The sequence below is a fragment of the Trachurus japonicus genome, chromosome 8 (assembly GCF_045865225.1).
Source record: "Trachurus japonicus isolate A0001 chromosome 8, Traja_1.0".
In the NCBI taxonomy this organism is placed as follows: domain Eukaryota; kingdom Metazoa; phylum Chordata; class Actinopteri; order Carangiformes; family Carangidae; genus Trachurus; species Trachurus japonicus.
The window spans coordinates 17667444-17684517 of NC_140914.1; the positions used below are offsets into that span (position 1 = coordinate 17667444).

Here is a 17074-nt window from a genome sequence, read left to right on the forward strand (position 1 = left end):
GTGGAGTTACAACAGCCCCACTTTAACATGTGGAGCAACCCGAAGCTTAACAGGCCTGACTTGCTTGATGTGGTCGCTAAGATATGAGTGGACTATAGCTGGAGGGGTTTAGTGAATAGTGGCCGATCCTTCCACAGATAAAGGGATTAGAATATGGCAAATAGGTTCCAGCTACATGTATTACATCCGTTGGATTAGTATTTACTTTTGCAGGCTCCAGTCTTCTTCTCTTCAGTTCTCGGTCTAGATAGTGTAACATGAAATGAGAAAGGATGAAACAGTACAGAACGAATGTCATGTGAGATAAAACTTTACTTCACAACACAGAGAATCAGAGTCAGAATGAATGCTTTACACAAACTATTGTGCTTGGAGTACTTTACATATGGAATTAAAACTGGTCCAAAAATAATCACAGATAAAGATAGTTTATCTTATTGTGGACGTGTGTAACATACAGTTGGTGCTGTCCAGGCTGAAACAGTGATGCTGTTTCAAACGGAAGAATATTTACAAATGCCTTTATGGAATGTGTTCATGATCGGTATTTAATATTTACAGATGAGGTATCATTGGTGCAGTAACTGCAATATACAAAGAAATATCCTCCAACGTCAAACGAAGATAATGTAGCATCCCAAGGACAATTTGGAAACAGTAAATGTAATAAAAATATAAATGCAATTATTTTTAGTAACACTGCTAATAATTGAAAAGAAATAGTGGTTTATCATGGAGTATGACATTTTCTCCAATGTCCTGTCTATGAACATAGAGTCAGTTTCAATGTCTTGTCTTGTCATGTAATAAATACATTTATTTCATTAAAAAAATGTAACTGTTGTATTTCAAATCAACAGAAACTATAAATATCAGCTTATTTTATAAACACAACATGAAACAATACAAAAATGATATTTGAAGGCAATGTTTTTTGCTTTCCCTTTGGTACCTAGTTTGTTTCTAACTTTTATACAACATTAACATACAAGCAAGAACATGGTTTAATAGTTTATCAACTAAGCCATTAACTATGCATGTAACTTGCATACTGGCAGCAAAGGGCCAATGTCGGCTTTTCACTCGACAACAAAATAGCGACAGTTCATGAGTGCTGCATGTCATGTTGATTCCACTGAGGCAGAATGGTCCAAAAGGAGTCCCAGTTTGTATTCCTCTACCCCGTCCCTGAGAACGTCAGCCCTGTATCGTATTAAACAGTAAATCTCTCCAAAATGGAAGAGACTGTTTTTTTTTCTGGGCTATGACAGGATCTTCCTCTATTAGTCCCAGCCAAAGTCCTGTCCGCTCATCTGGTAAAAGCGGTGGTTGAAGGGCCTGTAGAAGTCTCTGAGCCTCTGTAGGACCTCAGAGGGAATCTGGGGGTGGGGTCTGCCTTTAGACTTTCCGAGGCAGCGAGGTCGGCTGCTCCCTTCGGGTTTCTTCAAGCAGGGGAAACCTTTGGTCTCGTTAAAGTAGAAGTGTTTGTCTGAAACAACCCTCTTCAGACCCAGGAAGTCCTGAACCCGTCCCATCTCCCCGGCTGGATCAGACACCAACCGCTCACCGCTAACAAACAGAAAATGAGACAACGGGAAGTGCTGCAGCCAGTTCTCCAGATGTTTGGCATAGAGGCCGATACGCACGGCGCTCCACGTGGTGTCAATAAGACCTGTGGAGGAGTTTTTCAAGGCCAGGCTCTGGAAGGATGGAAGGCCTGGGTTCTTGGAGAGTGTCTGGGTGTAGTCGGATACAGCCCGCGTCACGGGATCCCTGACCACTACAATGAGCTTGGTTTGGCAGTTCATAGTGCAAACACGGCCGGGAGCCTCCTTTGTGACAAAGTAGCTGGGGGTCTTCTCCATGGTTATCTGACCGTCCAGCGTCCGAGGCATCAGATTCCTGGATGAAAAGGAGAAACTGGTCAGACAGAGAATTTTTGATTCTTTTCTTAAAGGGATAGTAGCATTTTTTTTTAAGTGGGGTTGTATGATCTACAAATAGCCCCTAAATACTTTAATTGCAGTAGAAGACTCTCTGCACTCCTCCCGTTAGCAACGCCAGCCCATAATAGCCCTGCCCAGAGATTTACAACATACATTGTTGTGAATGGACCCAAAGAAACGGCCTATTTTCACGGCCTAAAAGAGGTTTTACCTGAAAAAAACAAACATAGTTCCATTGTTCGCTATAATATAATTTTTTCCAGCTCCTCGAAGTTCAGGAAAAACACAGTTTTTATTTGGACCTAACCAACTGCTGATCGGCGGGCGCTAACCCTGGGCGGAGGGATACGTGAGTTGGTTAGGTCCAAATAAAAATTGCGTTTTTCCTGCACTTTGAAGGGCTGGAAAAAATGATATTATAGCGAACAATGGAACTGTGTATTTTTTCACATAAAACCTCTTTTAGGCCGCGAAAATAGGCCGTTTCTTTGGGTCACAACAATGTATGTTGTAAATCTCTGGGCAGGGCTATTATGGGCTGGCGTTGCTAACGGGAGGAGTGCAGAGAGTCTTCTACTGCAATTAAAGTACTTAGGGGCTATTTGTAGATCATACAACCCCACTTCAAAAAAAATGATACTATCCCTTTAAAGCCAACACAGGCAGCTGCTTCTCATTCTCAAATGGCCAAATGTTTGAAAGCTTGTTTTCCTGCACATAATAATTCATCATTAATAATTAAAACAGGGACAGACAAACAAGCTGTAAACACAATACTGACTTATTGCCACAGCCATATAATGTTCACAGTGGAGACCCTAAGTACAATCAATCAAATCAAGATCAATCACACTCACACTTAGCAATCTAATCATATACTGACTTCAGTGAGCGATAATGTAAACACATTATATACACTGAACATTAAAGCACCCCAGAGTCTGTGTGATTAAAGCTTCAAGCACTGTACTGTGTTTATGTACGAGGGCCCCAGACAGCCCCTCCGAGTCCCGCTGTAAGGCCTGCACAACAGGACCATCCACTCGCTATGGGCCTGATGAGTCAAAAACCACAAAGCCTCAAGAACCACTTAACAGCAATTTCCTACAGATTTCCAAACCCCCTTCTTCCTGCAAGCGCACTACCCTCACCTCCCCTACGGATTCCCCAAACAGACCAAACAGACCAAAGTCGGCAGGAAGTGCGACCAGGATGGCAAGATGCTGAGCTCAGCTAGTGTGTTAAACATATGGCAGCAATGAGGAGATGTAGTACAGAGTGCAGCACTATGTGTTACTGTAGTGCCTAGATAAGCTTCACACAATAATTTGTTAGCTGTTACTCTGTCACTTGATTGATCCCTTATCATCTTAAATTGTACGTTTACATTTAGCTTTGATTCAAAGTTTCCTCTCTGCTTTGCAAACAGTGTGCACCTGCTGTGCAGTGATCTTTGTCAAAGTAGTTTTTCCTCATTGATTTAATTCAGCAGCATCTGCTTACAGTTCAAAGTAGCTGTCTTGCACGTCACACAGATTTATTTCAGCACTATCTGCCAAACAGGCAGTGTGGGTATCACAGATGCGGCGTTCGCTCGTGCATCTACGTTTGACACTGAAAGACGGCATGAGGCAGAGCTGTGGTGGATTTCGATTTAAGAAACGATTTGTTTTGCACGACAAACGGATGAGCAATGTTCAAAACAGCAAATGAATTGTCTGTAGTTGATTTACATAACACGTCTTGTGCTGTGTTACTGGAAACAGGGAGCTTTCATGTGGCTCCTTATAAAATAAACAAATAGGCTAATGTAGCCTGTGCTGCGTTTGTCTCAGACTCAAAGTCCATATCCAAGACAAGAGGCCATTCTCAATGTGGATGAATGACGTCCAAGAGATTTTATTTTCTTTTTTCTTTTTCTTTTTTTACTGTGATTCAATGATTAATAAAAAGCTGTATTCATAAACTAATGGTTCAGTGGTGTCATTGCTTGCAGAAGTTGGTACAAAAATACCAACTGGCAGCAGAAATTAATTTCAATCAATGAAAGCAATCAGTTAAAGGACATTAATACACGCTGTTTGCCTTGCAGAAAGATTGGCAAACATCTTGAGCGCAGCTTGCCAGCATCATTTACTTTTTTTTTTTTTTTTTAATTTCAGCTGAATCATATGCAAACCAGAGAATCAGTCATTAGAAACTCTTGTTGTGCAGCCAAACATTCTCAAAAGCCACAGCGCTGGACTTTATTTTAAACTCAAGTGGAGATTTTTTTTTTTTTTTTTAAACAAGCAGTTTGACATGGGCCTAACTCACTTATTCAATTTGTTGCTGAAAGTTAAATGGGAAGATTGGTACCAGTCTTGCATCTGTAGCCATGGTAAACATGAATCTACCACTAGTGGCCACTTAGCCTTGAAGGGGAAACAGCTAGTCTGACTCTGTCCAGAGGGCAGGGAACAACATCCACCTCCACAGACTTAGTCCGTATCATTTAGAAACAGCACATTATTGTTGTAGGAAGGGTTATGTGAGTTTTAAAGGTGCTACTAAGTAAGTATGTTGGATTTTGTTGCCAAGCGAGCTGTTCTGGGTTCTCTGTTTGCAGGCTGTGTGCTAAGCCAACCGGCTCACAGTAGCTGTGTTTAGTATCAGCAATTATCAGACTATTGCTGTGTAGATACTTAACATGTCAAATCAATTATATGTAGGCTAAACAGTGAGTGTGACTGTGAAGAGTTTCAGAAGACAGCTGGATGACTCAAGCACTAATACTTCAGAGACTGTGCATTTGAAGACTGATAGTATCATTTATTTTTTCTATATTCTATGGCAGGGGTGTCAAATGTGCAGCCCACGAGGCAAAACCAGTTCACCAGAGGATCCAATCTGGCCCACGGGATGAATTTGCCAAAGAAGGGGCATAATATTGTCGAAACTGCAGGTTGTTTATAATGTTCTGTAAAAGGACAGTTCATTAAATGGAGCTAAACATCGTAATAATGTACTTGTACTTCTTTGCCCTAAAACAAAGGGGAACTTTTTTAGTTCTCATTATTCAGAGGTTATTGTGTTGTTATTTTAAAGGTCTGTATGTGGCGACTGAACTAAAATGCATTTGACACCTCTGGTCTATGGTCACGTCACATAGCTGCACAAATGAGCTGCTCCAATTCGAGAATTGCGGTCTTCTTTTCCTGACCCAACCTTTGCCAAGATACTTTGCACATTGATGAAGAAAATAATGTAACAGCCAACGATGCCAAGCTGTATGGTGTCTGTTCTCTTAGAGAAAGTCCATGAATGTAAGCAAGAACAAGGAAAAATGGCTTATGTGGAGTTGTTCCTGAGTAAGTTTCAAGTTTCGCCCTTTACTTAAAGTTAAGCCATTTCAATCAGCCCCATTAAATGATCCATCTAATAAAAGACCATTAATTGATTATTATCCAACTACAAGACCTGCAAATGGCCTATCCCTGTCTCTCTGTCCCCTGTTTATCTGTGTCTGATCAATACGTCTGTCTCTGCATGACAGATTGTTCAACGTGTGTGTGTGCTTGAGTGTGTTGGTGCACACACACATTCACACACATGCGAGCGCAGAGTGTTTACTGATTAGAAACTGAGCTCATCTCCCTCTTTGCCCTCTCCTCTCTCGACAAAAATCTTGGATTTGTCCTTCACTCCTTCACATAAGTGTCACTTCAGTAATTGACCATAAGTTGCCTCTCCATACTCATGAATAATTCATGACTTGTGGCTTTTGCCCCCCCACTCTGCTAAGGTCCCTATCCCCCTCAACAGAATTTGTCTCATTATCAGAGAATCAATATAAGACATTTTCTATCATAAATCTGTTCTTGGACACGGTGTCAGGAGAAACTGTAAACAGATCATGGATGATTCATTTCTTGTCAATTTCCTCATGGATGTAAATCTATTCTTATGCTATATATGTTTTTAAAATACACCTCTTCTATTTAACAACATTTCTGGCTACTGCTATTGCATCTCAACATGCAAAGAGAGTAACTCAGAGCACAAAGATGTTTTCTATTTAGCGCTATATGGGAAAGTCTTGCTGACTAGCCACATTAGTCTGGAACTCCCTGCTGTTAAAAGGATGTAGCGCTTTTCCTCCCTGAAGTGCCACAGCACTGATTACACTACTGATATGTTCTAGGCAGTCTGGATCAGAAGATTAAATACTAATGCTGGCAACAAAGATGTGGCCAACAGGCTTCCTGCCCCCGCGATTATGGGTTCTCCTGCTGAAGTGCTGCAGCTACATCCCCTGTAGTGCCCTAACAAAAGGCATTCTGCACAGACAGCAGAATTAAATCCAGACAAAAAAGATCCTAAAAATCCAATTATCATGTCATTTTCTTCATCGGAAACAGATGTCAAATTCCTTGGATTATTATCGTCATTTACTGAAACATGTGCGCTTAACGTCAATGGAGACTTCTGCTCTGGCAGGTATCTCTACGTCCAAAAATGCTTTCTTTGTTTAGATTTATTTTCAAACTTAGTGGAAAATCAAAGTTATATAAATGAGAAAGTGAACAACAAAACGTATGGGGACATTTTTCACAGCAGTGCGCTCTATATGCTTAGAGTGTGACAGATCGAGCCTCTGGGTCACGGATGGCCCATCAGCCTGACAGGATGAGCATGGGAACCTCGATTTACGCCTCCATGCCTGAGTAAAACACATGCTGCCATTCCCCTCTGACTAGGAGACAAGAAAAAAAGCACAACAAAAGAAGTCTTGTGAGCTCAATAAGCAGCAAATGGAGCAGTTGAAAGAAATTGTTTATCCTGATGAGAAGATTGAGACTCTCTGTAGGTACTGAGTGTATGGCTACAGTGGCTGGTTAGCTGAGCATACAGACTGGAAACAGGGAGATAATAAAGCTAACTAGTCTACTTGCCAACAATGAGTACCCGGAAATGTTGAGTACCCCAAAGTTTTATGTTAGAAATAGATAGTATGGGTCCCCAGTATTCAGAAACTGCTGGATGCTAACTTATATATGTTATATATACAATTAGCATAATTGACATAATTAGCATAAATTAGCATAATTTCCTATATGGGCAATATTTCAACAAAATTGACTTGGCTGATCTGGGCAATATTGGAGTGGTTTTAGGGGCTATTGATGATGCTGAATCCATTTCTGACATTTTCAAAATTCAAAATGGCTGTCTAAACCGGAAGTGACCCGATTTTGAAATCCATCAAAATCGGCCCACTGGCGGTTAAAATCTGGTCACTTCCAGTTTAGACAGCCATTTTGAATTTTGAAAATGTCAGAAATGGATTCAGCATCATCAATAACCCCTAAAACCACTCCAATGTTGCCCAGATCAGCCAAGTCAATTTTGTTGAAATATTGCCCATATAGGCAATTATGCTAATTTATGCTAATTATGTCTGTTATGCTAATTGCCCAACATATATAAGTTAGCATCCGGCAGTTTCTGAATACTGGGAACCCATACTATCTATTTCTAACATAAAACTTTGGGGTACTCAACAATTCCGGGTTCACAATGGGGCCCTATGGGCTGGCAAGTAGACTAAACCTGGTTCTATCAGTTTCACACACACACATTGACACATTATACAGTATATCATGTGTTTATTCTATAGTAATAGTATATAGTAAAAGTGTCATAGTCACAGTGTTTACATGGGGTTATGTGTCAGTCGACAGCCAAGGGTGGTAACGTCTCAAATTAGCCAGCCTACCCCCTGGTTTCCTGGCAACCAAACAGTGACAGCAAAACATAATTCCCAATGCAACCAAGACATGTGATTGTTTTTTGTATATTAGTCATCTCAGTGTTAACTGGTTATATTTTCTTTCATTTGACAGTCAGGTTTGCTGCTTCCCCTTTTCCAGTCTCTTTGCTAAGATAAGCTAATACAGTAATGACTAAAGGGAGTGCAGCTTCATGTTTAATGGACAGACACGGTGTGGTTGTAATGTCATCGAACTCTCTGTAAGAAAGTGAGTAAATGTATTTGAATGTTGTTTTCTGTGTAACCTTCATAAAGCCTGGAAGTTAGTTCGCTGTAAGTGTGTGTTAACATGCCACTGACACAAGAGGAGTCATCATTGTCTGTGGGAAGGTAAAGGCGATCGCCGCCACGCTGTCTATGCGTTCTTTGTCTGAACAGAAATCTGAGCAAGCAGCAAATCCTCAAAGTGTCACGGACGTCAAAGTTGGAACAGAACAGGAATTAACAGGAATAATGCCGACCGTAGCCTGAGGAGAGGCTTGAGACTGAGAAACAACAATATTATAAGAAATGGGCTATTTCACAGCTAGTGAAACAGTGTGTATTAAAGTTTAAGTTGTAGATCCAAACACACACACACAACCACGGTGTGACGGCAGTGTGTCACACCACCGTGACCGTCAGCCTGGAGGTGAATTCACAGCTGTCACCTCTCTCCATAGGCAGAGGGAGGAAGTGGATGCTAGATCCCGCTGGAAACCACATGACAACAGGGAGACTGTTGCCACCCACACATTTTAAATACATTGTTATCAGATTTTTTTTTTTTTTATCTATGAATAATGATGCAGCAATTGACTCAGGGGTGGGTTTTCTCAACAGGAGGTTTGCCCTCACTACACAGAGACAGTGTTTTACATTTTCATCTTTGGTGGTTTGCAGCAGGATACCATTGTAAGGCTGTGTGTGTGTGTGTGTGTGTAAGAGTTGGTGAGTGGGTAGGGGTGAAATCATGGACACATGTGTGTGAGGGGGGGTGACTTTTCTATAAAGGAATGAGATGGTTTTTATTGGTCAAAGGCTAATTAGTGACTACTGTTTAAGCGTCCAGTCATAATTAGGAGTCTTAGCAGGATGTCAGGCTTTGCAGGGGAGTTCAATAACATTTGGCTCATGAAAGTAGTGGTGACACAAGGGTGGAAGGGATGATTAGAGATTTCAACGCCCATACGAGTACAATGCTTTTTTTTTTAATACATCACAGTGGTGGCTAGAAAAATGTTTTTTCTTTTGAAATTCGTCTTCATGTTGAACAAAAGTAACAGAAAACCCACCATGGACATTGGACACTGTCTATCTCAACAACCACTTAATGATAAACCATTTGGTGATTTCTCTCTCTCAAGCTTTCATCTGGTGCCATAATCAATTAATAATATTCATCAACTTACAATGTACTTGTGTTAGCAGAAGTGTGCCAACAGACATTCAACTCTTTGTCATCAAACTTTACCCAACTAAATTCTTGTGTGAATACTTATAGAATAATATAACAAGTCTATGGCACTGACAACACATTTAATACCAACGTTCAGCCTTTGACAGTTTTTGATAATTGATGCTTAGCACACAATTAGTGTCTTTAAGTACTAAAGTTTACCCAGTCCTTGTATACAGACATTAAAACCATGCAATTGTTGACGACGTGTGATACAACAACTGTTCAAGTTTAGTATCATTCTATTTCTATTCCATACTTCCATTCGTTTTTAAAGGGATAGTAGCATTTTTTTAAAAGTGGGGTTGTATGATCTACAAATAGCCCCTAAGTACTTTAATTGCAGTAGAAGACTCTCTGCACTCCTCCCGTTAGCAACGCCAGCCCATAATAGCCCTGCCCAGAGATTTACAACATACATTCTTGTGAATGGATCAAAGAAACGGCCTATTTTCGTGGTCTAAAAGAGGTTTTACCTGAAAAAAAATACACAGTTCCATTGTTCGCTATAATACAATTTTTTCCAGCCTTTCAAAGTGCAGGAAAAAGTTTTTATTTGGACCTAACCAACTGCTGATCGGCGGGCGCTAACCCTGGGCGGAGGGATACGTGAGTTGGTTAGATCCAAATAAAAACTGTGTTTTTCCTGCACTTTGAAGGGCTGGAAAAAATTATATTATAGCGAACAATGGAACTGTGTATTTTTTTTCAGGTAAAACCTCTTTTAGGCCACGAAAATAGGCCGTTTCTTTGGGTCCATTCACAACACTCTATGTTGTAAATCTCTGGGCAGGGCTATGGGCTGGCGTTGCTAACGGGAGGAGTGCAGAGAGTCTTCTACTGCAATTAAAGTACTTAGGGGCTATTTGTAGATCATACAACCCCACTTTAAAAAAATGCCACTATCCCTTTAACTTTCAGTTATTCTTTTTCTGGCCATGGCAGCACAGTGCCTACCAAGCATCAAAACATTAAACCATTTTCCCAGTAGCCTATTTCTTCACACAGTGTTTTCCTCACTTGCTAACTGCAGCACAGAGCTAAAGCGACACAACAGAAACCTCCCCAAGCCTTTAAGGGAACCCCAAAATAGACCACAATGCACCTCAAATTATTATAATTTCCACCATATGGCGTGTGTGAGTGTGGGCCGACTCAAACCTTATAACACCACCTACATCCAACTCCAGCCAAAACCTACCACCATTAAAACATACTATACAGCTCAACACAAGAGACCACTTCCATGTCTGTTACACCAATCAGCCGCGTTCAGCCTCTATCACTAATGGCCTCAGGGATGGACACAGAATGAGGTGTTGGGAAAATCACCCTCACTCTGAAAAGGTTGCCCCATGTGCATTAAAGTCTATACATACATCTCAACTGTCAGAAATCCAGACATGGTAAATATTTGAATCTGGCTGGATAGAAAATACCAAGATAAAGCATGCATATGGAGTAAGTAGTATTTTACTGTAAGTGTTAAAAAATACAGAGAATAGTCTCACCTAACAGATATACACATACATTAATAATGAATAGAATAATGAACATAAGGTCAATGTTTGCATATTAAGTATTTAATCAAGATTAATTTATATTCACCAATACAGAACATTCATAAAGCCAACAACAAATAATTTCTGCTCAATATGCAAGCAGATTGAATATTGTTCAATCAATAGTCTCTTATGCCCAATCAATATCTTTAAATATGATGTCTTTAATTTTCTTTCAATCTAATGGGATAGTGAAGATAGGGCTATTTGCATACAGACTGCAATAATCTCATTGCAAAGTGTAAGAAATAAAAAAGCCAGTAGTTTAATGTTTTAGTTAGTCGGAAAGGAAAATTGAATTGGGAGTAAGAATTCAGATCTGGATTTGGAGATTTGGCTGATCCAACTAACTTGATCGAGGCTATATTAAAAGAAAAACTGACCTATACAGAGCAGCATGGTTCTCTCTGACTTCTTGTTATCACTTCATAGTCCTATATAATATATATAAATAATAATCTAAGGACATTCCTGCCTGCCCTTGTGCTGCTGCCCTTAAAGGATTTGTACTATATTTTAATGGCTATCCGATCAGGCCATGGCCTTTGGTGTCAAGACAGTAGGTCAAACAATTGACAAGCTTTCAAAATATTGATGACACTTTGAGTTTTTCCTCAAATAGAAATGCATCAATGATCTTTTCATAAATCAGACATACAGAGACTATAGTCATTTGGTTTCAAGGATGTTGAACCCACAGCTGTGGAACTGATTTTCCTTTCTGCTATAGTAAAATAAACCACTGCTTGTTCTACTACAAGACAACAAAAACAAATGCGTTCATTCTCACGTCATCAAATTGAAGATTAAAAAAAAAAGGAGACTTCATTTATGGATTAGTCATTCCAGACAACGTCATGGTGACAAGGCCATGACAATCAGAGCCATTGTGCCATGGAAAGCTGAGGTCTTTCTGTTTTCTGTGGTGGTTCTTAAGTTTCCCATATGAAACCCATCACTCCATGAAGTCCCCTTAAAGCCATAAAACAACACAGAAAATCATTAAATCTTTGCTTCATTTTGAATGCGCTATTTGTGGCTTTTCCATTCCCATAATGGGCTCATATGCACACATGCAAACGAGAGGACGGGGTGGAGAGACAGACAGACAGACAGACAGACAGGGCGGAGAGGAGACCGACCGGATCGCTCAGATAAAAGAAATGGAAAACACACATGAATGAGGTCTAAGTTTGTCTCACAGTAGACAATGCTGTTGGAACAGCGCATCCCCGCTGCCACGTCTATGAGGCGTCTCCAGTATGTAGATCAGCCTCGGCTTCTTCCAATATCTGACAGCAAGGACTCAATATATGACAGAGCACGAATCTCATCCATCTGCTAAAATCGCCTGCAGTTTGTCCTTGTTTCTCCGTCCAACACATGTGGAACCAAGCTGACTATCTCAACGCACAAATTGCAGTAAGACATGCTAATCTCATACTAGACAATGAGGTTCTCACTTACCGCTACAAAATGATGAACATATTTCTGGCTTGGGAGCATTTGAATACGTTTTTCATTTTGATTATGGTTGAATGTCAAGCATGCAAAGGTCATATGAGACAATGTAGCTTAATAGTCTACTTGCCAACAATGAGTACCCGGAAATGTTGAGTACCCCAAAGTTTTATGTTAGAAATATATAGTATGGGTCCCCAGTATTCAGAAACTGCCGGATGCTAACTTATATATATTGGGCAATTAGCATAATTGATATAATTAGCATAATTGCTATGGGCAATATTTCAACAACTGCTTGGCTGATCTGGGCAATATTAGTGTGGTTTTAGGGGTTATTGATGATGCTGAATCCATTTCTGACATTTTCAAAATTCAAAATGGCTGTCTAAACCGGAAGTGAAATCCATCAAAATCGGCCCACTGGCGGTTAAAATCTGGTCACTTCCGGTTTAGACAGCCATTTTGAATTTTGAAAATGTCAGAAATGGATTCAGCATCATCAATAACCCCTAAAACCACTCCAACATTGCCCAGATCAGCCAAGTCAATTTTGTTAAAATATTGCCCATATAGGCAATTATGCTAATTTATGCTAATTGTGTCTGTTATGCTAATTGCCCAATATATATAAGTTAGCATCCGGCAGTTTCTGAATACTGGGGACCCATACTATATATTTCTAACATAAAACTTTGGGGTACTCAACATTTCCGGGTTCACAACGGGGCCCTATGGGCTGGCAGGTAGACTATAAATGGTGCTACGCTAAGATTAAATTAAAGAGTCAGTGATAGATCTATATCCATATACATTGCTTATCCTGTTGACCCGAGAAGAAGATAAAACGTCAAAGCTTAGAGCTGCTTTTCAGAGGCTGTCATACGCAGCAGCCTGAATCGTGTGTGTGTGTGTGTGTGTGTGTTTGTTTGTTTGTTTGCTTCCAGATGTGAGGGTGAGTTAACCCTCTGTTCCCTGACAGTCAGCAGAAGACAGTCGCTTGTTCCACATGGATGACTTCTCTCTGTCACTGCTCTCCATAACTTCCCAAGGCTTCTCTGTGGGTCACTGCAGATGACAGCAAACACATTTTCCCCCATTTCTTTCTCTGATTCAGTGACGACAGGGGGGAATCATCTTTCAATGATTTCACTGAGGATCACGTTGCTGCAGTTTCCGTTGCTGTGTTAATCCTTCCAACTCTTCTCCACCTCAGCTTTCAGTGAGATTATCTTCTATGAAAAATCTCCAAAACAACTTCAAAAACTTCAGTCTATCACAACCAGGCGCCCTGCACTCATTTCATCATCATTTACGCCACTGAAAAATCAGCACTTACAAACGCTGATGCATTTGTTCATAAAAACACTGACTTCAGATATTGGCTTTCTTTTTCAGTTTTGCTTTTCTATATAAACGACATAAAATTGACTGATAATATAATTTCTATTTTATCAACATCAAATATCAAATATACAGATTAGTTGTCTTTCTTTGTTACACATTATAGTAAACTCAACTGAATATCTTTGGGTTTATGGTTGGTTGAATTTCACCTTGAGCTCAAGTTTAATAGACATTTATGCAACAACAAAAAAAAATCATTAATGAGGAAAATAATGAGAAGCTTGGTAGTGAAAATAATTACTGTATTACTTTCAGCCCTTATTGTGATTGATTTAACTTTCACAGGCTTTGTTGGTATTGCTGCTGTGTTACAGCACTAACAAAACATAACAGCTTTACACCACCAGTCAGGCTAATTAACACACACAGAAACACACATAAAACATGCCCTGGAAACACCAGGTCTGCCGCAGGTATTTCCACATAAAGACGCCCTCAACAGTAAAGGAATAATTAAGAGAAGAGAAACTAGACGAGGAGGATAAAAAAAAAAGATAAAAATAAAAAAGAGGAATGAGAAAAATTCATGAGAAGGATGAATAAAATGGTACAGAAGGATGTGGGAAGAGGGATGGGCTAGACATGTGGTGTAGAGAGACATGTGAGAAAGAAGAGTGTTAGATAAGGGAGCAAAGCGCTAACTTGCATATGTGTATGTGGCGCATGAGTGTGTGTGTGTGTGTGTGTGTGTGTGTGCACACAGAGAAACAGAGAGGAAGCTTAGCATCATGCTAAAATTATCAATGCTGAAAGTGTTTCCATGTGTTTGTGTGTTCTCACTTAAGACACAGCTAAGGGGGTAAGGAGAAAAAGTCAAGAGAAGATTAAATTACACCTTGGTGTCTTGGCATCGAAGAGCCTGTTAATGAGCGGGTTTTATCCTGTCAGACCTTCCGTATGGCACCTTTAATGCTCCACTCACAGGTCAGAAATAGCACCCTGAAACTGCTGCTGATGAGTCTGTCCTCAGCTGAGACTTTCTCCGGGAGCTTGTGGAACATCTGGAGATGATCACGATCCGCTTCAACCAGACCCAAATCCTTCTTTAGGGCCGTAACTACACACAAATCACAGCTCTGGTCAGCCCGGTCACCTCAAATCAGCTGCTGCCACTGCTGGAGTAGCTGATGAAGCTTTCATCTGCCTCTGTGTGTGTGCACAACTGTAAAATTGTGACATGCAACCCCAGAAAATTGTACGAGTCACTTTTATACCCCTGATGCATGGAAAACACATTAGAGCAACCACCATGTTCGGCTTCCTCTGCAGAACCCTTCAGAACAAGGTGAGGGTGTTAATATAGAGGATGAACGTTGACGTGTATGAATGGTGTTTAGAGGACTGTCAGCATGATGAACTGCTCCCCGGGGGCCTCGCCATGCAGCCTTTTGATCTACAGTGCAGCACACAAGTAGAATATTGGCTTTAGCTGATTTGAATAAATCAGCCACAGTGTGTTGTTGTCTATTGCTGCTGTCTTGTCTATTGACAGGGAGCATCAGCAGCATGTCTGCACAGGTGAACGGCTGTCAGCAGGGAACCTCACTGATGCTCATCTGACCCTTCAGCCTGCCACCATACATCATCTTGCATTGGCTGAGATGCCACACACTGCAAAAACTCAAACTCTTACCAAGAATATTAGTCTTATTTCTAGTCAAAATGTCATTTGTAGTCAAAACAAATCTCATTATAACTAAAATAAGACTTATCACATAAAAAGTAGCTTGTTTTTAGACACTTTTTACTTCTTTCAAGCAGATTTTCACTTGAAATAAGTAGAAAAATCTGACAGTGGATCAAGTTTTTCTTTATTACAAGCACAAAAAACCTGCTTTCACTGGCAGATTTTTCTACTTATTTCAAGTGAAAATTTGTTTGAAATAAATGTAAACTTTTTCAAAACAACTTCATTTTTAGGTGATGACGAGTCTTATTTTAAGTGAAAAGAGTTTAGTTTTGACTAAAAATGAGACATTTTGGCAAGAAATAAGACAAATATTCTTGGAAAGATTTTGAGTTTTTGCAGTGCACAGCTTCATTGTCATCTATTATGTCTGGCATTTGTGTTTTTAGAATGAATATGTAGATAGTAGATTAAAGGTAATTTGACTCAAACATACACATAATTAGGTGTAAAACAAGAAACAAGTTTGTGTTTCTTTCTTACCTGTACCACTCCAGCCCTTTATCATAAAACCTGTCGAAGAAGTGAGGCTCCGCACCGACCGCTCTCACATCCGGGTGGATGCGGAGAAACTCCAGCAGCGCGCGGGTCCCTCCTTTCTTCACGCCGATTATAATCGCCTGCGGAAACCTCTTGGTCCCGAAAGTGTTGGACACGGGGATGCCGTTGCTCGGGGCGCTCTCCTTGGCGCTGTCCGGTGGTGTGTGCTGAAGCAACTCTCCGGGCGCGTCCATCTCCTCCTCTGCGTCCGCGGAGGCTGTGCCGTTCCGCTGAGACGGCGCGTCCTGGAGGGGGCTCGGCGGTGGTCGCAGGTCGCCCAGAACGCGGCGACGATCGTCCAAAATGTCATAGTCTCTGTCTGAAGCCCGTTGGCTGTAGAAAGTCCTCGGAGCCGAGTCGCAAAATCCGGTGAGGCAGTAGAAGAGGTAGGTGAAGATCAAGACCATGGTAAAAAACACCGAGACTTTGGACAGCACCTTTCCAAAGTTGAACCTGACTCTGCATCCGCTACATCCCATGAGTTGATCTCCTGCTCGATGCCAAAGCGCCAAAACGGTGACAGCATTCTTCTTCTTCCTCTTCCTACATGGGTCGGAGTTGATATACTGTTGGATTTATCTCGCAGAACCTGTTGCGTAAAAAGTGAGGCATCACATGGAGAAGCTCCACTCAGCAGCGAGATGGCACAGTGGATTTGTCAAAAAAAAACAAAAAACAGCCTGCATAGTCTTTCCTGGTCTTTCCTTTCCCAGTTAGAAAAAACAGTCAATAAAGTTTTGTCATTTTACACGACTCATTTATTATCAGTCAGCTGAGACCTCCAGCCTGCTGAGTCTGTGCGCTCTGAGGTGCACTAATCCCTCATTCAAGGTTTCTCCTCTGCTTCTCTTACGCCCCGTTTTTTTTTTTTTTTTTTTTACAAGTCTCCACCCTCCCCTGCTCGAGCCATATGGAGTAAACACGTATAAACATGGACTTGAGTATGTATGTGTGCTCATTTCCTGCAGGCAAAATCATTCAGATATCTTTATGCATTATTATATGAAACCACCTGATGCTTTTTAGACTCAAATCTGAAAAGTTAATCTTTTTGATTTTCTGTGATTTAAAAGATTTTAAACATTTGAATTTAGTGTTTTTGAAACAGAAATTGACCTTTTTTTGTAAGACTTTGTGACCTTTCTATATTGGGTCTATGTGTGTGACATGGGGAAAAAAATGATAATCTAGTGCACTTTGTTATGAGCTACAGGCACATCA

The 17074-nt window shown here is 40.6% G+C and overlaps 1 protein-coding gene across 1 annotated transcript; it reads right to left on the bottom strand.

The window, feature by feature from the left end:
• Window positions 1-298: 298 nt before the first annotated feature.
• Window positions 299-16659, bottom strand: LOC146983007 (heparan sulfate glucosamine 3-O-sulfotransferase 6-like). Its single transcript, XM_085784339.1, has 2 exons — window positions 15797-16659; window positions 299-1902 (listed from the first exon to the last, which is right to left on the bottom strand). Exons 1-2 carry the CDS (start codon window positions 16330-16332, stop codon window positions 1284-1286), a joined length of 1155 nt encoding a protein of 384 aa, XP_085640465.1. The 5' UTR covers window positions 16333-16659; the 3' UTR covers window positions 299-1283.
• Window positions 16660-17074: the final 415 nt, after the last annotated feature.